This window comes from Triturus cristatus, chromosome 6, assembly GCF_964204655.1.
Source record: "Triturus cristatus chromosome 6, aTriCri1.1, whole genome shotgun sequence".
NCBI classification, from domain to species: Eukaryota; Metazoa; Chordata; class Amphibia; order Caudata; family Salamandridae; genus Triturus; species Triturus cristatus.
Window position 1 is genome coordinate 910,849,353 of NC_140589.1, and position 22,060 is coordinate 910,871,412.

General features: G+C 43.1%; 1 protein-coding gene across 3 annotated transcripts in view; it reads left to right on the plus strand.

The window, feature by feature from the left end:
- The window catches only part of MED23 (mediator complex subunit 23), a 467,463-nt gene that overhangs the window by 220,828 nt on the left and 224,575 nt on the right, over positions 1-22,060 (plus strand). For all 3 annotated transcript variants that reach the window (XM_085611580.1, XM_085611579.1, XM_085611581.1), the window contains one exon: positions 17,597-17,739. In XM_085611580.1, the coding sequence (XP_085467706.1) occupies positions 17,597-17,739 (143 nt within the window). The remainder of the gene's footprint in view (positions 1-17,596; positions 17,740-22,060) is intronic.

Below are 22,060 nucleotides of genomic sequence, written 5' to 3' on the forward strand. Positions count from 1 at the left end.
TAAACAACATCTTTTTGGACCTCAAGTGGAAGGATCACTTGAGAAGATGAAAAAGGATACAGAAGTGGCAAAGTCAATGGGAGCACTTCGTGACCATTCAACGGAGGCTCTTTTTGTTGCTCATTTTATACAGGAGAATCATGAAGTAATTCCTCAGATCCTAATGTGTCCTCATACAAATCAAACACACAACGCTCTCCATCTAGAGGCTTCTATAAAAGCGGATATAGAGGGAACAATTTTAAATGCAGAGGTAAGGGTACACCAAAGCGTGCCTCTCCATCTCCCAATAAACAGCGAATTCCCTGTAATTCCCCCCGAACATCTTACAGCTGTGGGGATAAGACTACAACAATTGTTTCCCATTTGGCAATCGGTAACCTCAGACAAATAGGTATTAGACATTATCCAACATGGTTATTGCATGAGCTCAACAACAATCCTCCCAATATTCTACTTCGCATTCACAAACATTCTTTACAGCACCAACAGCTCCTCAAACAAGAAGTACAAGCTCTTCTAACCAAAGGAGCTATAGAACCAGTTCCAGTACAACACATAGGATCCGGAGTTTACTCACTTTACTTCCTAATCCCCAGAAATGATGGTTCTCTTCGACCAATATTAGATCTCAGACCGCTAACCTATACATAATATCAGAACACATCCATATGGTCACTCTCTAGCAAGTGCTTCCCCTTCGAATACAAGGCGACTTTATGTCAACACTGGACATAAAGGACGCATACTTCCACAATACTATTCACCCAGCACATCGCAAATATCTCAGATTTGTGATAGCAGTAAATCACTATCAATTCAAAGTGCTCCCATTTGGGGTTACTACTGCACCCAGAGTGTTCACAAAATGTCTAGCAGCAGCTCATCCAAGAAGACAACAAATTCATGTCTTTTCATATCTAGACGATTGGCTCATCAAAGCCAACACACAGAAAGTGTTTACAACACATTCAAACTACCATAGACCATTTCCATCAATGAGGACTTATAGTCCATTTCAAAAGTCCCATCTTCAACCCTCACAACTGCAACTATATCTGGGAGCAACGCCAATCACACCCACAGCTCTAGCCTCTCCCAATGCTTCCAGAATTACAAAACTTTCAAACCATACTACTACAGTTTCAAAACAGCCAAAATCTAGCAGTCAAAACTTTCATGTAGCTATTAGTGATGATGGCATCAGGCATTGCAATAGCGCCTCACGCAAGATTACACATGCGTCCTCTACAGGAATGCTTAGCACGTAAGCGGAATCAATCACAGGGTCAATTAACAGATCCAGTGTTGGTAGACAGCTGCACTCATTGCTCTCTGCAGTGGTGGAACACACAAAACATTATCAAAAGGGTGGCCCTTCATCGATCTCATTTCACAGTCAACAATAATGCCCATCTCCATCTAAAAATTCAGGCTCTATGGGACACCAAATACAAAAGTCTCCACATCAATTACTTGGAGCTTCTATCTGTATATTTAGCACTAAAAGCTTTTCAGCCTCACCTCCTAGGGATAGTTGTCCTGATCCAGACGGACAATATGACAGCTAGGTACTCTGTACAAAAACAGGGGGGGACACCCTTTCTACAGCTGTCATGTCTCCCTGACCATTTGGCGTTGGGCAATACATCTCAAAATTAATCTTCTGGCAGAACACCTTCCAGGGATGCACAACCAATTTGCCGACCTCCTCAGCAGAATGCGGCAACAAGTACACAAATAGGAACTTCGTCCCCAGGTTCCCCTTCCATACTTCCGAAAATGGGGGTTTCCACAGTTAGACCAGGTAACTCAAAATGATCAAACTTCACCTCCAGATTCCCACACCATCTATCCAAAGGCAATGCTCTGTGGATCAACTGGTCAGGGATATTTGCTTACCCATTTCCGCCTCTCCCTCTCCTTCCATTTCTGGTTCGGAAACTCAGGCAGACATCACTCACACTGATTCTAGTGGCTCCCACATGGGCTTGTCAACCATGGTTCATTACACACACTATTAGAACGGTCAGTGGTTCCACACCAAAAGCTGCACCTCACTGCAAACCTTCTCACACAGAACCATGGAAAAAACAGACATCCAAACCCCAAGGAGCTCAACCTAGCAATTTGGCTCTTGAAGTCAGAGTTCGGATACCTAAACCTACCACCAGATTTATGACAATTCTTAAAGAAGCAAGGAAACCTACCACTAGAGCATGTTATACAACAAAGTGGAAAAAGTTTGTTATACATTGTAATAAAAACACAATTAATCCACTAGATGCATCTATACGACAAACTATTTGTTATCTCTTGCATCTGTAACAAGCAGGCTTAGCCTACACATCTACTCGTTTACATCTTGCAGCATTAGCTGCTATCTTTAAAATAGACGTCATTTGTTCTTGTTCAAAGTTCCAGTAATTAACGCCTTTATGGAAGCCCTTACAGGAACAATACCGCCCAGAGTGCCGCCCAGAGCGCCACCCACACCTGGTTGTCTTTCTTGGAAGGATGCCTTCCTCAGTGCTATTACTTCACTAAAACGTTTTGGTGAGCTACAGGTATTAACCTTAGAAAATCTTTCTTTCAACTCCATAAAGATAGTGGTTCTTCGTACAAACCCAAAATTGCTTTCAAAAGTAGTCTCTGCTTTTCATACTAACCAATCAGTTGTTACCTGTGTTCTACCCTCAACCTGATTCAGTAGCAGAAAGAGTTCTGCACACACTTGATGTAAAAAGAGCACTATTATACTATATTGATAGGACAAAAGATTTTCGCAAAACGAAACAACTTTTTTTTGCCTTTGCTCCATCTCATAAAGGGAATCCTATCTCTAAATCTGGTATTTCTAGATGGATTGTTAAATGTATTCAAACTTGCTATGTTAAAGCTAAAAGAACTTTAACTATACCTCATACTTGCAAAATAAGAACATCTATGGCTTCTTTAGGCAACATTCTCATAGCTGACATATGTAAGGCAGCTACATGGTCTACACCACACACGTTTACCAAACATTATTGTGTGGATATATTAGCATGGCAACAAGCTAATGTAGGAAAAGCAGTGCTAAACACACTTTCTAAAACAACTACAACCACCACTTGTTAGCCACCGCTTGGATAGAATGCTGCTATAAAGTCAATGCAAAGCAAGTATATCTACAGCACACATGCATCAAAGTGATTATGTTGCTTAACCTGTAAATATCTGTTTGTGGCATGTAGAGCTGTAGATTAACGTGCCCCCCTCCTCCCCAGACACCTGTGGTTGTTGCAGTTCTTATTATTCACGTTAAATACGCATGGACATCTCTATACTACACTTACTCCATTCTCACCCTCTTGCGGGAAAACAATCTAACAATGGAGTCGATGCCCATGCACCTTATCACCAAAAGGAGGAGTCACTTTACCTCGTGACTGGAAAAGACTTCTTCAAAGAATAACAATATGCAAACATCCAGACCCAACACTAGATGGCAGGAGTATGCAAAGCATGGGAAACTACAGCTCTACATGCCAAGTATATACACTTACAGGGTAAGTAACATAATCCTTCCCATTCGAGGCGTGTGTGCTTGTAGATGCATGCTGAGCATAGACTGTAAAGCAGTCCTTCCCTAAGCGGTGGCTAACCTGATTTTGTTGCAGAAGACTGAGAGAGGACACCAAGTACAGCCTGACCAACATCTGCTTGTTGGCTGGCTAATACGTCTACACATTAAAGTTTAATGAACGTGTGTGGTCTAGACCTAGGGGCTACTTTACAGATGTCCGCTGTTGAGGTGTTCCCATGGAAAGCCGTGGAGGCCTCCTTTCTTTTTGGTAGAATATCCCTAAGAGGAGCAGGCAAAACTCTTCGCTTTTGTGTTACATGTTTGGATGCACTTAACTATCCACCTGGCTATGCCTTATTTTGATAAGGCCTTCTCTTTCTGTGGTTTTGTCATGTTGCGGAAAGAAAACTGGGAGTTCTGTAGACTGATTAAGGTGGAAGGCAGAGACCACCCTAAGAAGACATTTAGGGTTGGTGCGAAAGACCATCCTATCTCTAGGAACCTGAACGAAAGCTTCTTCCAAGGTTAAGGCCTGGAGCTCTCAAGCAGCCTTAGTGATGTGATGGCTACTAGGAAAGCTAGCTTCCAAGAGAGAAATTGTAAGGGACATGACTGGAGGGGTTCTAACAGGGGACCCATACGTCTGGTGAGGACAATGTTGAGATTCCACTTGGGGCTGGAGGCACCCGGGGAGGAATGACTCTCTCCCCATCCTATTCCTGATCCCACCATACAAACATCTTAACAAAGGCGATTATCCTGCTCATGTTCAAGGGTTTAAAAGAGCTGGTTCCAGCATCTCAGAAACTTCAGGGGGTGTCATTCAAGGTGACCCTCGCTGTGCAGAAAGAAGATGGAGGTCTTTCCTGGACCTCAGGTTAACCAATATCAACCTATAACAAATGTTGTCGTACAGGCTCAGACTTGGTTAGTTTGTTGTTAACTTACCAGAATCACTGTTGCAGGGGAGTAGCCAGAAAATTAAAATAGCCCCCACTTTGAACTAAAACGCTGATGCCATCAAGCAGTCAAGGCACAAGTCTCCCTATAACAGCTTCCTTGTCTCTTCCATCTGTGCATCTATTTATTCATTCTTTCACCCTTCCATCCACCTACTGATATCCACTATTTCACCTTTACATTCTTATATCTATCATTCAATCTTTCCCCAATCTATCCATCCATCCACTCTGCCGTCCATCCATCATCCCCTCTACCATTCAATAATCAATCCATCAACTCTGCATCCATCAATCCATTCATCACTCTACCATCCATCAATCCACTCTTCCATCCATCCATCCATCCACTCTTCTATCCATCCATTTACTCTGCCATCTTTCCACTCTACCTCTCATCCATCCACTCTGCCGTCGGTCCATCCACTCTGCCATCTGTCCATCCACTTTGCCATCCATCCACACTTCCATCCATTCACTCTGCAATCCATCCAACCATCCACTCTGCCACTCATCAGTTAATCCACCCACTCTGCTGTCCATCCATTCATACACTCTGTCATCCACTCATCCTTTCTGCTAATTATCCACTCTGCCTTCCACTTGTCTGTCCCTCCATTCATCCATTCTGCCGTCCATCAATACACAATGCTATCCAGCCATCCGTCCATCCAGCCAGTCTGCCATCTAGCCATCCGTTCATCAACACATCCTTCATCCACTCTTCCATCATTCCACACATCCATTCTGCCGTACATCCATCCATCCACCCACCCACCCATCCACTCTGGCATCAATCCATTCCCCCTGCCATTCATCCGTCAATCCATCAACTCACCCATGCATCCATCCATCCACTTTGCCATCTATCAATATACCTTGCTATACATCCACCCATCCATCCACTCTCCTGTCCATCCACTCATTCACTCAGCCATCCTTCCACTCATCCACCCATCCACTCATCCACTCTGCCATCCATCAACCTACACATTTACTCTGCCACCCTCCATTCTGCCATTCATCAATCAATTCACTCACTCTGACATTCATCTATCAATCTACCCTGCCATCCATCAATCTACCCTGCCATCCATCAATCTACCCTGCCATCCATCAATCTACCCTGCCATCCATCAATCTACCCTGCCATCCATCAGTCCACTCTACCATCTATCCATCCTTTCTGCCACCCATCCACACACTTTGCCCTCCATTCGGTTATTCACTCGTCCAGCCATCCATCCACTCTGCCATCCATCAATCCACTCTATCTACCCACCCATCCGTCTTCCATCCATTCTTCAACATCCATCACTCTTCCATCCGTCCACACATCCACTCTGCCATCCATCTAGCCATTCACTCTACCATCCATTCATCTATCAGTTCATCCACTCTGCTATCCATCCACCCTGCCATCTATTTATCATCCATGTATCACCCACTCTGCCATCCCTTAACTCATCCTTTCACCCACTCATCTATCCCGTTACTCTGCCATCCTTTCACCTGTTTATCCACCTATCCATTGACTCCCATACATCCATCTATCTCTTTACTCTGCCACCGTTCCACCTGTCCATCTACATATCCATCCATTCCTTTACTCTGCTATCATTTCATCTGTTAATCTACTTATCCCTTTACTCGTCCATTCATCTCTTTACTCTGCCATTCGTTCACCTGTATATCCTCTTATCCATTCTTTCACTCACCCATTTACCTATCCATTTACTACGCCATCCTTTCACGTCCATCCACCTTTCATTCACTCATCTCACACCCACCCATTCATCCACATACTTTTTCCTCCACCCACTCATCTATTCTTCCTTCTTTTCAGCCTTCCTTCCAATATTGCTTTTTTCTTTCCCTGTTCTGTTTACCCAGCTGTCACTTCTCCTTGTTCCTGCTTGCTCTTCTATTGACCCTGTAATCGACTTTAATGAGTAGCTTTTGTCTGCCGACTTCCAAAGAGAAGAGCACCCCACCCCCGCAGTAGCTGCTAATTCGAGATGTTCACTACGTGCCTTCACTTTTGGACAACCTTCGGACTGGTGCCTCCAACCCACTTCCCACCTCACTATAGATAGTCCTGGCTTTTCTATCTACCTAAAACAATCTTGCCTGGTGTCCGCACAGCAAATACAGTTTATAACGGAGAGGATGGGGGATGGGGGGAATTCCAGACATGTGCCAATTGCAAACTATTCTGAAACAACAGGGGATGTTAGCCAACATCCAAGCAATGGTGTTCACATTTCTAAGATTCCTTCTCAGCTAGAGAGGTCAGATCTGAGAATGTTTAGTCTAATGACATTGTGCATTTTCCTTGTTTACCATACAAGGATCGCAATGGAATCGCGCTATAAAGCGCTGGACTTACTCCCACCACGCTGGCCACAACCGAGCCAAGGGTGTGCCCGTCCTGCGTCCATCAGTGCCCACTAGAGGCTGGGCTGAGCCATCCCTCTGAGAATTGAGATCTGTGATTACCACGCCGTAAGTTTTCTGGCAGACCATTTGTTCTTTTTCTTGCTTTTGCAAACCAGAATGTGGGCTGTGCTGATATGGGGAAGAGAAAGTCTACTTCTGCAAGGTAGAATCCACGGGCAGGCACCATAGTATCCTATCTTACAAATGCCATGGGAGTACTTTAACAGAAGATAGGCTCTTTCAAAGAGAAGCTGTGTACTGCCATGAAGCCAGTCTCTGGGAGAGGCAGTGGGACAGAGCCCAGTGAATCAACTAAGGCAAGCTTTATTTCCAATGTTTCTTTGCTGCAGCCAGGCGTAAGGGGGAGAAACCCATGTACAGCAAATATTTCAGATGAACTAATTAACTTAGATTCTGTGCCTGATGTACCGTCTGCACCAAATCCATCTGACTCATACTGTTAACTCGTCACTCCTGCTAAGAAGAAGCACCCCAGCACAGGAAAGGAAAGGCCACAGAGGACGCTTATTTGATAACCGAAGGAACTGTATCACCTACGTCAGTGCCCTTGGTGTCAGTCTCGAATATAATCAAGATCACTCGCTTGGAGGACAAGCTAGTAAATCTAATTTTTGCTGTGATGGATAGGTTGGACTCCTTGGAGGCTTGAATACTGGGTATTAACCATAGTAGCTACTTGTCTAGGCTTTTGATTAATTATGCAAGCGCAGATACCAGAATAGACTGGGGCCCAGTTACAGTTCAAAGAGATTTTTCAGCTCCTTTTAGGCCCTCTTCGCAAACTCATGCGACTTAGCAATGCCCAGCTTGGGAGGTTCATGGCACCGGGGACAGTCATAAGATGGTCTCAGGCGACAACACTGCTTGAATACAATGCACAAAAGAGGATCAGCCCTCAATATCCTCTCCATCTTGCCACCAAACTCTCCAGCTACATCCACGGGCCACCCCTTTTGTGCTAATTCTCAAAGGTGCACCCCTGTTGAAGCCAGGCATTCGCTAAAATTATGACCTGTTGTTGGACAATGTAGTGCACTGTATAAGTAGGAGGGTGGATGCTTTGACAACTACACAGCAAGATCAGTCATGTGTGAAGGGTCTCCTGGGTAAGCAACCTCCCAAATCTGGACAGCAACAATTGTATTGTTGTTAATTTCAGGAATAGAACCACTGTCCAGTACATTTGGGGGCAGGTTTTATTTTCCAACACACAGCTACTCAGCCCAGCGGAAGAACATTAATGGCTATTTCTACAGACCAGTTAAAAACCCTATAAGGCCATTACGAAGTGCTACCAATTGTGTCACTACTACAAATAGATTTATACCCATGACAGAGTATGATTGACTAGACTGACTTGCAAACAAGCCTGCTGACCCCAAGGTCTTTATGGGCAAAGATGTAGGTTGCAACACTCCCATTCCTCCATTGAGGGTAGTTGGTCTTCCCTTCCCAATGTAGGAAAGCCCTGCTACTAAGTGTTTTCAAAGCAATGAAGAAATAAGATTTGCATTTTGGAATGTGGCAGGGCTGGGTGCAAAACTGGCGAACCTAGACTGGTTAAAATTCATTAAACCTTGCGGAGGTCTTTGTTTTCAAGAAACATGGCTCTCAAAACCTGCCTTCATTGACCGGTTTGTGACTTATTCCACTCCTGCGACTGCAGGATCTGTGGGCAGGGCTAAAGGAGGTTTAGTCACAAAGGCTGCCCTTTCTTTCCCTGTCGGAAAATATGGGCAAATCTGGCCTTGCCCCACAGTCCGATTATATCTATAAAATGTAATAACTTTTATAACCATGTTTTGATGCCTATAACTCCTCTATTGTGAATGCTTTGCAGGAGGGTATAGAGCAAAGTCTGAACACATTTGATGGTTGCTATGTGGTTGTAAGGATGGGGGACTTCAATTGAAAACATTGTCATGTGGCCTACTGAATATCAAATGGGAGTCCACCACACATTTTTGGTCATAGCCCTTACGTGGAGGAATTTAATTTGCAATTTATAAAGTATAACTTCATGTTTGCTTTTGAGTCCTCAAACAGTGGCATAGTTCCCACTCATACATTTGTTGGATATGGCCATTTTAGCTTAATTGATTTGATTGTATTGCCATACAACTTGAGGTCTTGGGTGGGAGACTATGTGGTCTTGGAATCCCCTCTGAGTGACCATAGGCTTATTTCTGTATCGATAAGTAATTGCCCCTTTGAAAAGCAGCAGGTGACAGCCCACCCAAGACCTTTGGATTTTTCCACTAACAAGGTGGTCATCATGATGGGTGAGAGTTGGCAAGGATCTTTTCCTTTCAAATGTATTAGCTGCTACCTACTGCAATTTTAAAATATGTCTGGAGGTGATCAATGATGTGGGCTTGAGACAATCATTAGTTTTGATAGAATATGTTGGACCGGACAGAAAATGCTCACCGTTACGATGAACACCCATCATAACAAACGTGCGAGATGATTTGATGCAACTTGTACCAAAACCCATAACCGGTTATTGTTGGCACTCAAAGCGGTGCCAAGAGATCCAGAATGGGTCTGCACCTGTAGAAAGAGGTGCTAGACTGCTTTATCAGCATGGAAAAGAACACTAGGAGAAGAAGCGTGCCATGCCTTAGTAAAGGTCAGCAATCTAACAGATAGTAAGCTTTTCTGGCAAGCAGTGAATCGTAATTACTTAGAGAAAGTTCACAAAACAGGGCTTGACACAGTGATCCCCCCCTTGAAGACCTGGGTAAAGCATTTTTCCTGGTTATACTCTGATCTTGTCCCTTGTGATGGCCATGCTCCAAGTAAGACCCAGACAAAATCATCTGCAGTCCCAACAGTCCCCGTCCAACCACTTTGCACCCTTGAGATTATTATAAATGATGTGATAGAGGCCATTAACAGGTACCCTACTGCGAAAGCTCCCGGCCCAGTACCAGTGGGTCTTCTTAGGGCAAATCTTCCCCTCTGGGCCCACCACGGACAAATTTTAATAAGGCTTCCTTATTTACTGGTCTACCAAAGACATTGTCACATGCAACAATAGTTATGATCTTTAAGAAAGGATCTAAGGAGAACCCAAAGTGTTATTGTCCTATTTCTTTAATGAATTCTACAGCTAAAATAATGGGCTGGATCCTGCGAGATCATTTGCGAACCTGGGCAGTGAAAAACAATGTGCTCTTGGGTCTTGAATTTGCGTTTGGTGTTGGCCTCGGAGCTGTAGAGTAATGCCTCAACCTTTACCTACTAATTAATAAATACACTATAGTGAAGGAAGGTAAAGCTTATGTAGCTTTCATGGACCTGAGCTCGTCCTTAGAATCAGTCAATAGGTCAAATCTCTGGGCACTTATTACAGAATCGGGGCTCGAGCCTAGTATTATATATTTATGAGGGAGCTTCATTTAGAGGTAACTGCAAGTGTGAGATATGGCCCAGCTGGTGTAACAACAGAAAGTTAGAAACTAGATTGTGGCATGCACCAGGGTTGTGTATTGGCCCCCTTTCTTTTTTCTTTTTTCCTTGTTTGTCAACGGTGTGGAAAAATATTTACTGAAACTTAGAGCGGATTGTTCCATGGTCGGCAAAAGTAGCATATCTGCCATGATTTATGCCGACGCCACTGTTTTACTGGCCAGGACTGCGATTGGCTTGCAGCGATTCCCAGTTCAATTCTGTGCCTTCACAAACGGCTTGACTTGAAGGTTAGTCCATCAAACACACATATAATGGTCTTTGGATCCTGAAAAAGTAAAATGGGGCTTTCCTTGTTAAAGGTGGGAAAATGAGAAAAGTCCCTTCTTAGACTTATTTGGAAATATTATTGGATGCCAGACTGGTGGGGGCACCCTGTAAGCTGGCAGGGTAGCTGCTCTAGCTAGGAGCACAGGAGCAGTTTTAGGGTTTGTTGCCAGGTTAAGCAGTAAGCCATCAAAGAGCTGTTAACAATTTAAACATCTAAGTGCAGCCCAGGTGCCACATATGGGGCCTGTATTTGGTTTTGTTTTGCGATCAACTGGGGCAGTATAAGGTTGAGAATGGTTTTACAAAAAGGTTGTTGGCTGTGCCAAAGTCCACACGTAAATTTATGTTCCGTGGAATTTGGAATAGGGTACATAAGTGACCTTGAGCGGTTGCAACAACTCCTGCTATGGATGAAAATATGAACTAAGGAGTAAGTCGAATTGAGTCACACAATTCTAGCTTATTGTAGGAAGCTGGCTCTGTGTATGGTATAGTACTATGTGGTTATTATACCTTGCACAGAGTCCCGGGATTCCTCCAGAAGTGTGCAGAGCTCAATGCAAACTCGAGATGCTCCATTAGTTGTAGAGTGATCGAGCAGCCTGAGGCCTAGCACAGTGGTGTGTAAGACCATTATTGCACAGACATGACCAATAACTGACACACGACTCAAAAAGGAAATCCACACCAATTTTATATAAATAAGCTTTGTTTGTGTTTTATTTTAAGACCAAGATCTTTGTAATAAGGAAAGTACGTTTTTAAATGAAATTTATTTTTAACTTTCATAAGTCGACAGTGCAATTTCTCAACAGTTCAATGTTATCCTATGGAGGAAAACCATAAAGCGGTTATACAGGTAAGTACTCACAGTTCCAATCTTCAGGACCTAAGGTCAGCAAGGGGCAAGGGGCAAGTAAGCACCAAAAACTGCACCACCAGCGGCACAGGTGCAGCTGGGTGTAAATGTCAAAATCGATTTCATTCATTTCAATGGAGACTAGGGGTGCTTGAAGCCACACTGCTTGTAGGTACATAAATTGGTTTAGGGGCCAAGCTTTGGGGGTTAGAGCAAGCACGGGGGGAAACAAAGCAACACCAAACATACACCACCAGTGGCACAGGGACTGCAGGGTGCAAATTCAGTGTCGGACGCCCAATGCTTTTCAATGGATAACTTGCTTTGGACAAACATTCTGCAGGTGTCACACCGATGGTTGCAGGAGGGAGACCAACAACAGCAGAGGTAAGTAGAGATGTAGGGTTTTGTATGGGCACCGTTGATTCAGCTCACCTAGCCCATGGGCTTCTGTTGCAGGGATGCCTTTAGGCGTCAGAGTCTTCTTACTGAAGCCGGTCACGGTCAGGAGTAGTCTCTGGATTCAGGCTGTAGGAGTCAGCACGGTGCCCAGGAGGGATTAGCCAAAGCTGGACTTTAGGTCAGGTGGTCTGAGGAACCTGTTCTGGGTCAGTGGGCCATCTGGACATGGGACGTAGGCGTCTGGTTCAGAGTGGTTAGGACAGCTGGAACCGGGGTCCTTGGCGTTGGATTCTTGGGGACAGAACATCTGTCTTCAGGAGTTCTGGTCTTTTATCAAAGTTCAATTAGTCTTCCTCAGGTTTCTGGAAGTCACTGGCCGCAGGACAGGCGTTGTCTTCCCGCATAGTCTTTGAAACTGGAGACAGGCTGTTAGGGCTGGGGCCAGCTCAGCAGTAGTCTTCAGGCTGCGCTGCATGGCATTGTCTTTCTCCTTCTTCTTAGGTCGCAGTTAACTAGTTTTAAGGTCTGAAGGAGCATCCAAAATACTAGATTTAGGGGGCGTTTTAAGGGAGTAAAAAGTAGGGCTAATGGGCATCTCACCTGGGGTGACTATAGCCTCTATTAAGCCACCCTCCTGTGGGCGGGGGCATAATTCTAGCTCTGATTGAAAGAGTCCCCTCATCTTGAGGGGACTTGAAAGTGTACTTAACTTATCCTTTTCCACCTGATGGGTGGAGTTGGCATTTTTCTGCCCAAAGTGAGGGTGTAAACCGGGGGCTGCCATCTGCTGATAGCAGGAGAGGCTGGAGGTTGCATTACATAGGTGGCAGGCTTTTGAAGCTTCCCCTTCGAGCATTGTGCCCATCCTGGAGGAGGAGGTGTGACACCTCCACCCAAGATGTACATTGTGTCTTGTCCCAGAGAGCATAGGCTCTCCACCGTCGGATCTAGAAACATGCCTGTGTGTTGCAGGCTACCTAAAGCCAGTCAGTGATTACACCAGGGTCACACCTCTGAGGTACCCTCTGAGTACTTGGTTTAATAACTCTCACACTGGCATCAGTGGGCATTTATTTCAAGAAGTTGTTTGGTACCAAACACTCCTGGTTTCAGTGAAGCCATCATGGTGCTGGGGAACTAGAGTTGTGGAGTTTCCAGCCCACGTACTACTTATGGCTTCCCTGGCACTTACGAAATTTAAAAATTTACTTCAGTATTGTAGGGGCATATCTGCTCCTGCAGATTCGCCCTCCCCTGTGGTATAGTGCACCTCGCCTTAAGGCTTGTAAGGCCTTCTAGAGGGGTGACTTACCTATACCTTCAGGCAGTGTTGGCTGGCATGGCACCCAGGCAGGGTATCATGTTGACTTCGTAATTTTTCAACTCACAGGGGCATGCAAGGGCAGTGGCTTGGTCCTAGTGAGGGGGTCCCAGGAGACCCTTTCAAGCTCCCAGACCCTAGGTACCCAGGGCACCACTTACTAGGTACTTACAGTGGCAGACGTACCAATGTTGATATGTTTTTAGGGAAGACACACTGCCGCAGGGGACGTGGTTGGCAGGGGCCCAGTGCACTACAATCTAATCCACATCCATACCAGGCAAAACGCAGGGGCTAACCATGTAAAAAGAGGCAATTTCTCACACTGATTTCATAGAAAGAATTAAAAAAACAAATACCTTGGATTTAATATATATCCAAGATCTGCAATCAGCTCGACCTAAATTAGCTGTTTTTGAACTCTTGTGCCTTTTCTGCTAGCTTCTCTAGCTCACTCATGAAACTATTTTTAGCTAAATGTGCAGAGGAAAGAATGTTAAAAAATACAAGAATGCCCACAGTTGCTGCCCATTCTCAGATTTGTACTAGTCTTGACACTGAACCTTACTTGATTTGGGTTAACAACTTACACCATAGATTCCTCCTTACCAGACTACGCATGAATACCATCCATTTTCTTGTTGCATACCCTAGGAAAGGTAAGTTTGCTGCTAACCTGCGTGTTAGTCCATGCGACGGATAGTCTGCACAAAGCACACTGCACTGTATCCTTTTATGTAAATATTATTCTTTGCTTAGGAGAGTGTTTAATGTACCTTTCTTAAAGCAGGCGAATTATAGACAGTGCAGGGTTGCCATTGAGTTTTTACTAACATTACTGACTGAAGATATGTCTTGTGATTACAGTTTATATACAGTGATCGATACGTATGTGCTCTGCAATTGTTTTTTTAATTAATACTTCTGTGTGACTTGCTCCTAGTCTTTTAGCTTCATGATTTTATATTATGAAGGAATTTGAATATTTTTTTTGTATTTTATGAGATTTGATTGTATTCTATCTCTTTTATGGTCACTGGATGACCGTACAAAGAATAATCATGGTAAGAAAGATGAGACACATTATTGTAATAAGTTTTATTAGAGTAGTGAAAAATACAAACAACTCAGTCATGGTAATTGTTCATAACGTTACTCAAGTTAACTTCTATCTATTGCTAGCCTCTATGCTAAAAAGAGCATATTGGTAGTACCCATCTGCCCGACCTGTTTGAATGACCTAACCTCATACCTTAGTGCTGTATGTCAGGAAGCCAGGCTCACTGCATCAACGGGTGCACCTCCGAGTGTACAGCTATCTTCCTTCTCAGGATGAAGGTTGGGGACAGCGGGATGGAATCTTACAGCAGCGTTTTGTGATGACTTTGGTGGAAGTGCACCTCTTATTGACTTAAGCACGGATGAGGTAAATAACAAAACTGCAGACTAATCACACTGAGTCAAAGGTGCCGGCCCCTTTTTAATTAGACTAAAGCAAAAGAGTTGTCTCTGCGAGCATAGAAAATAGAAACAATGCCTCGTTCTGAAACTGTGCTACCCTGGAAATAAATTTTGTAGACTGCTGAACGACAATGTCTACTAGAAATAAATGCATGTAAGGGCCATTCTCGCAATAGAAAAATGTGCAAACCACCATAGAAAATGAAGCAAAGATAAAACTGGAACTAAAGTGGGAGCTAAATACAAGCTGCATTAACAACAGGTCCCAACCTTTTAAAGCTGGGTTTGTCAGCCCCTGCTGACCTTATTGATGCAGGTATCTCAGCAGGGAGACTTCACTCAGAATGCTTTCTGGTCCAGCAAATATCACGTGTAACACATCAGCATCCTCCAGCAGATACCTGTGAGGTTCGCAATGAAAGTCTTTATCTTCATGGGAAGCTCATTCTATTCTGATAGGCAATACAATTGCCATGCAATGTCTCAACAAGTAGAGAAGTGTGGACTTTCTTTTTCCCTCTGTCAGTAGGTCATGGGACTCTTTGACTTGATTGTAGACATACAAATTGGTCTGTCAGCAGCTCATCTGATTGGAGAACTTTCACTCAACCTCAGATTAAACATGCTCCTCCCTGCAGGAGGAAAGGCAGGAGATACTGCAGAACGTATTCAATATGTGGCACTCCCTGTATATCCATCTATTCATGATGATTTGAAGCAAGAAATATCCTCTGTCCTGTTTCAGACAATATTCTCCACAGAACTCTCTGAGGGATGTTAAGAGTATTTTGTGGACTTGCTGCCTGCACTGTGACTTACTGTCTAGTACCTCTTCAAATGTTGATTCACAAAATAAAATTCTGCAAAGTTCAGGTTTGTTGATAGTGCCCATAGAGGCCAGTGGCCAAGGTACTGCACCTCAGTTTGATACCATTGCAGCCCTCCTATTGTTTTTTCTTTAGGAAGACTTCCTCTTACTGAGTATGGGAAAATTCATAATCACAGTATGGCAGCTCTGAACGTCTATGCATGCAACTTGAGTGGTTGCTCCTCCTTCATGTAATTATCCACCAGATGTGCCGAATGCTTTGCTTATGGCTGGTAGCCCCTCTACAAGAGATGTGTATTCAAACAGAGCATTGTTTGCTTTCTGGTGTCCCATTAAATTCTTGTTTCTGCTCCACACCAGGTAGCACGTATTCTTCAGTTCTCTCTCTTTGGTAAAGAATGAGTTGAGGATTGGTATGGTGAAATGATACTATTCTAAGATCGGAGGGTGTCTTTTCTCCCCCTACCTCTTTCAATTACAGGCCGTCAATTAAATTTGAATGCATTCAGAACAAATTTCCTCACACTTCCTTTTCAGTTGCCCAGTGGGACCTTAATATGGTACTCTTGTTCATTATGGGCCAGCCCTTAATTAACTGCCACATTGTTCTCAAATAAAATAGCTTTATTAAAAACTGCTTTTTTTCTCACTGTAATGTCAACTTAACTTAAGTCAGTGACCTTCAGACCTTTTGTTTTGCCACGCCTCAGCACTTTATCCAAAGGAAAGTTTGTTCTCAGGGACAAGCCTTTATACCTCTGCAAGGTGGCAATGGAGTTTCAGATTTCACAGGCGACTTCTCTTCCATCCTTCTTGCTGACTCTTCAGCTATCCAGATATTTGGAGCGCTTTCATATAGTGTATCCCTGCAGAACTTTGATGTATTTCATCAACAGGACTCCATCTTTCAGGGTGCAAGAGGTTTTCAAGCTTCTGAGATTGAGCAAACCGTGATAAAATTGATACTTTCAAAGCATATATCCCTGGTGGGTAAGCATTGCCACAAGTAGTCAGGCAAACTGGCCTCTGAGTTTCTAGTTCACTCAGCCAGGCAGATAGTGGCTAGCTCTGTGATTTGGTGAAGCATTCCCCTTCATAATGTATGACATGGTTCATTATTTTACTTAACATTACTGTTGTGCCTACTCTCTCAACTTGAACAAAGAGTGCTCCAAAGCTTATAGTAGTAAACTCTACCCTGCTCCCTGAAAGATGTTATAGGAGAGGTGCATTCAATGGATATATGGAATATGCAGAAAGGGTATCCATTAGGAGATAAACTTATTTACCTTTGATGTTCTTTTTAATAGATACAATAGCACCTGTAGATTCTTTACTACTCTCTCCGCTCCCCTCTCGAGTAAGGTTTTTTTGGATCATTTTTTTCTCTTGCCCCTGTCATTAACATGCATTTCCCATTGTGAGGAGTAGAAAAATTGCACAGAACTTGTGCCACAAGTTCCTCTGTGCCAAGCATACCCACTAGTGCATCACTTCTGGTGGAGTCGTGAGACACTGGTCAGTTTGTCAGACAGTGAACCTAGTGATGGTGAGGTTATTGTTTCAAAAATATAAAGGATCCAGTCTGACGCCTGTAGTTAAAGTTAATTTAAGGAATCTGAGGTAGCTTTTGTATATAAAGGTAAGTAGCTTGTTCTTTCTAGCTAAAGTATAGTACAGGTCGTTTTAATTTTAGACTTCTGGGTGAACTGAAATTCTTCTATGACTTAAATGAAGCACATGGGTAATACTTGGACATAACAAGATTAAGTATTACAGCCTTTGTAATAATGCAATGGACCACTTGTTGAAACTAAATTCTGTTAAAATATGGCAGTTTACACTAAATGCTTAGTAATTACGAGCAGAATGAGGAGCTTGCTTTGTACATTAGTTTCTATTTGCTGTACCGTTGTGTGACGAAATGCTCTGCTTTTATTCACAAAATCAAATTTTTACATATGAGACTAACATGAAAACAATTATTCTCCAGTCTTATTCACAGCATTGCTACCAGAGTGATTAAACTAGCCCATGCTAAATCTTCTCTGGCTTTGGCCCCAGCTCTCGTGGAAACATACAGTCGCCTTTTGGTTTACATGGAGATTGAATCTTTGGGCATTAAAGGGTTCATAAGTAAGTAGTTAATAGTTTGTTTTTATTTTGGCCTAATTATTCTATTTTGACTTGTATACCCATGTAAATATAGATGCTTTGTGTGATGTAATAGAATTGAACTTGTTGTGGTAATTCTATAAAATATCCGCCGGTTTACATAGAATGTGGGTCTTTGGAAATCATTCCGACATTCATTCAAGTCAGTTTTCTTCTTGATAAGTATTCTTCTAAAGCTGTGAGTTGCTAATGGTATAGACTCATCTCACCTTTCTTTCATTGATATCCTATCCAAATAGTCAAGCGTTCTCTTGTGTTGAAATTCAATTTTGTTTGTTTATCACCACTCTGTTCCAATGATCTGTGTGGTTATGAGTATGCCTTCTTGGCAAGAGAAAAACTGAGAAGTACTGCAGCCTCCCTTCCACTGTTAACCTAGGCACTGAGAGGCCCCAACTTCCACCCTGATGGCTTCCAACTCCTCGAGGTATTTGGCTTTACCAAATCCTTCTCAGTAAAATGGGGTTTGGGAGAAATGAGAAGAGATAACAATCCAAGGCCTGCTAGAGGGGGGAAGATTAAGGAGTGAAGATTGTACTTGAAGCCTCTTGATAAAGAGAAGGCCCACTTCAGTCCGACATATTTAGGGATGGTTTGCGAAAGCACATTCCTGAGCTGATTGGATTAGTGAGGAGTGAGCTATTCCTGTTCTGAAAGGAGACTGCAGATAAGGTTGGAACCTATTATAACCTCATTGTGTATATTATACAATGTAAAAACATGGAACATGATTATACATTAGTGCGTAATACAGTGACCTATAAAATATGATTTGAAATCATTATAAAAGCCCACAAAAGACTACACTTGACCACACAGATTACAGTCCTTCTCTTCCTCGCACTGGTCCCATCCAACTAAACAAAGCTGTCTACAAATTTACTGCCTTTCATTCAAAAACTTTATTTCGGCCTATAAGGTCATAAAAGTAAAGATATAAATACAATACAATACATGCAAAATAAATTAATAGATACAGTCATTCATTGCTTGTTGCAATGCACCAAGATGCATCTGATTGATGAAAAATCACAGTAGATATAAGTAGAACTATCGTCTGTCCCACAAAATTACCTCAACAGGCCAGAAACTAGCCCTAAACCATAATGGTCTATAAAGTGCGCGCGCAATACATGAGCAGTATGATGGTATTTACCTTAATCCAAGCATCGAGTTCAAATAAAGTGCATGTGCAATACATGGAGAATGGCGAGGTTGTTACAGTAGTCCGTTTTACCCAGCTATCACTATGTTATGGTAAAGTGCATATGCAAAAGGTGTGAGGGATAATGCCATTTATGTTGCTCTTAAACTTGAATTCAATAAAATATGTGTATAAAACAATTCCAATCAATTCAAGGGATCATCAAAATATTTCTTAAAAATGTAAAACACTTGTAAAATACGTAACTGATAAAAATCTACTAGTTGATGCTTAAAAACTGTTAACTTTAATATCAGTACTTTATGTATTTAAACAATGGTATTTCCTGTTTTCCTTCCCTACTAAAGTAGTTGGTTTGGCCGCTTTCAATATTATCAAAAGATTCTTAAAAGTGCAAGTGCATGTCAAGTCGATCTTTTCCAAGTATACACAATTTTTATCTTCATAATAAAAATGATTCAAGGCCATCAATATAATATGTGCTTAAAAGTGTCTGCTCCACTTGGTTTCAGTTTAAGCTGGGCCGCTTAATGCGAGGTAATACACCGTGGTCACTAGATACGAGCGCTGTCCTGCTATTTAGCATTTTTGCCCTCTCTTTTTCCTTATGAAGTTAATGGCCAGTAGGAATCTGCTAACACCAAATACAATGAGGCGTGAGTTGTCTGTTTTTAATATTTGCAGCATTTCATTGAGTTTCCTGACATTCAGGCACCTACCAATCGGTTTTATCCGTTTCCTTCTGGCAATTTTATACGCTGGACAAAACATGTGCAATATCCTCCTCTACTTCCAAATGACATAGACTACACTGAGACTGCCCCTCCTTAGATTGTGACGTTACCCAGTTGGAGGTGAAAGAGTTTATCTTCAGTATTTCGTATCTAAATTTCAGATATAAACCCTTTGCCAGTTGCGGTTCTATTTCGTCCAAGTATGGCTCAAAACAAGGGGTCATTTTAAACAGGAGGAATTGCGTAGTGAGCCTCCCCAGCATCCTATTTAAATTAATTTGTACCTGATAAAGTTCCAGCTTTCACTATGACATAGCTTACTCTTCCTGGATAGCAATCTGAATAGGTGTACTTGGTTAAAAAAAAAATATATTGATCCGTGCTTACATTTTGGTCACAAAGGGTAGATCTACAAGGCCCACTGTTATACCACAAGGCCCGTGTAGCAGAGGAAACACAGATGAACCCATGATCCTTTGGATTATACTGATTAGAAGATGCATTTAAAAATTTAGAATAAGATTTGCAAGAGACCCTAGCAATTATTTTTAGGAGGGCTCACACTTTATTGGCCCCCAGCTTGGCACACCCAGACCATATAAGGGCCATCCTTGTTATACACTAAACCAGTACAAACTGTAGCAAGATTAGAACAGTAATCAGTATTACATTGGCAAACAGAATAAATGTATATGCAATGAATTTGCCCAAAGTTTTATTTATTGATATAGGTCCTAAAGGTTTTCCCTAAAAGTGGTTCATTGTGAGACAGTGGTGTTTTTTTGTTTTATTTTTTAGGCCTGATCCAGTTGGCGAACCAACTGAATTCAGCATGTCATTTCTAGGTCTTGCCTGGCGTTAGCAGCGCTCATGTGATGCACTCGCTATGCGAGGGCCTTTTGGAATCAATACGAATTCCAGATGTGCACACCGACGGACAGAAGATGTGCACGCGGGGACTGGATGCTTTACTCACAGCATGAGACGGACACACTATTTTTCACACTGGCGGCGCTTTCGCTTGTTTACTTTTCTTGTGGCTGTTATTTATAGACAATATTTGCACAGTTTATTTACAACTAGTATTTACATTTTGTTGGGTGCTGGAAAACATTAGACATCCTGCGACTTTCCTTTGATGATCCATGACCTTGGGGAAGATTGTGACTTGATTCATTTTATCTCTCGCCTTGCAGTTAGAGAGAGGAAAGGTAAAACTCAGTCCACGAGCCATAGAATAAGTAGCGATTTGACAGAAAACGTTGCTTGACATTGAACCTCTGTCTTTGAGCGCAGCGGAAAATGCGACATCATAAAATACACCTTAAAGGCCTCTTTGTTGGTCATCCTCCTCGGGGCGAGTGGAGAGCTAGCGAAGACACTAATACATTTATCCCCATATATGAGCGTGGCTGCTTTGAAGCAGCCGAGATTAGCGTTGTGGGCCGCTCCGCCGTGAGATTAGATTCACAGGAGAGGCCACGGCTTCACAGAGGGGCGAGGGCCCAGGCTCATGAGCTCTCATTGTCACCAGGAGAGCCTGATATAAGAGCGAACACTGAGGATTACCATCATAAGAACCGGAGCGGCCAATCATTCCCTTTTGTTTCATCCCTCATCGCTCCCTTGCTGCTGCGGTGTGTGGATAGCACCTGGATGACCTGCCGGCGTGTGTAAAGGATAAAGACGTGCGTCAGCATTTGCAGTAATTTTGAATGTCTGTGATATGACTGTTTGGTAAAATTCGAATTTCAGTTTGATTTTTCAGTGTGTTATTTTATCCCAGTACTACTGCATTTACAAATTCTAATTTTCAGTTCGGAATTTCATCTGTATGTCTTGAAAATAAAACAGGACCGGGATTATTGAAAGGAGAAACCAGTTGAAAGTGATGCCCCGGCGTGTCCGTGAAATTCAGGTGTTCTCACCCCATTGGGTGTCTAAGAGATTCTGGCCCATACTCCCACCAGCCGTCTCAAGATAGTCTTTTCTTTTGATTCGCTCGCGCCCACAGGCGGTGGGTGCTGCAGGCCTGTTACTGCAGTTCCTGTCTGGACGCGACAAAGCTCCCTCTCCTCCTAGCGCTCGTGCCACCACCCCTCGGGGGAGTTTTCGCTCATCCAGGACACGTGCCAGAGTATTAAAGTTTTGCCGCCCCCCCCACAGATGCTGTTTTAAACACCAGAAAGGGTTTTCAGACCCTATACCACGCCCTCAAGCGACAAGCTCTGCCACGCGCCCTTTCCTCTACCCTTCCCAGGACTTTCAACTCTTCCTGTTTTTCTCCTCCACCAGCTGAGATTTTTTTAAAGTATGATTACCCTCGCACAGGCCCCCCCCCCACCCCCATCATGTCGCATCTCGATTCGAGGCTCCTTCTCAC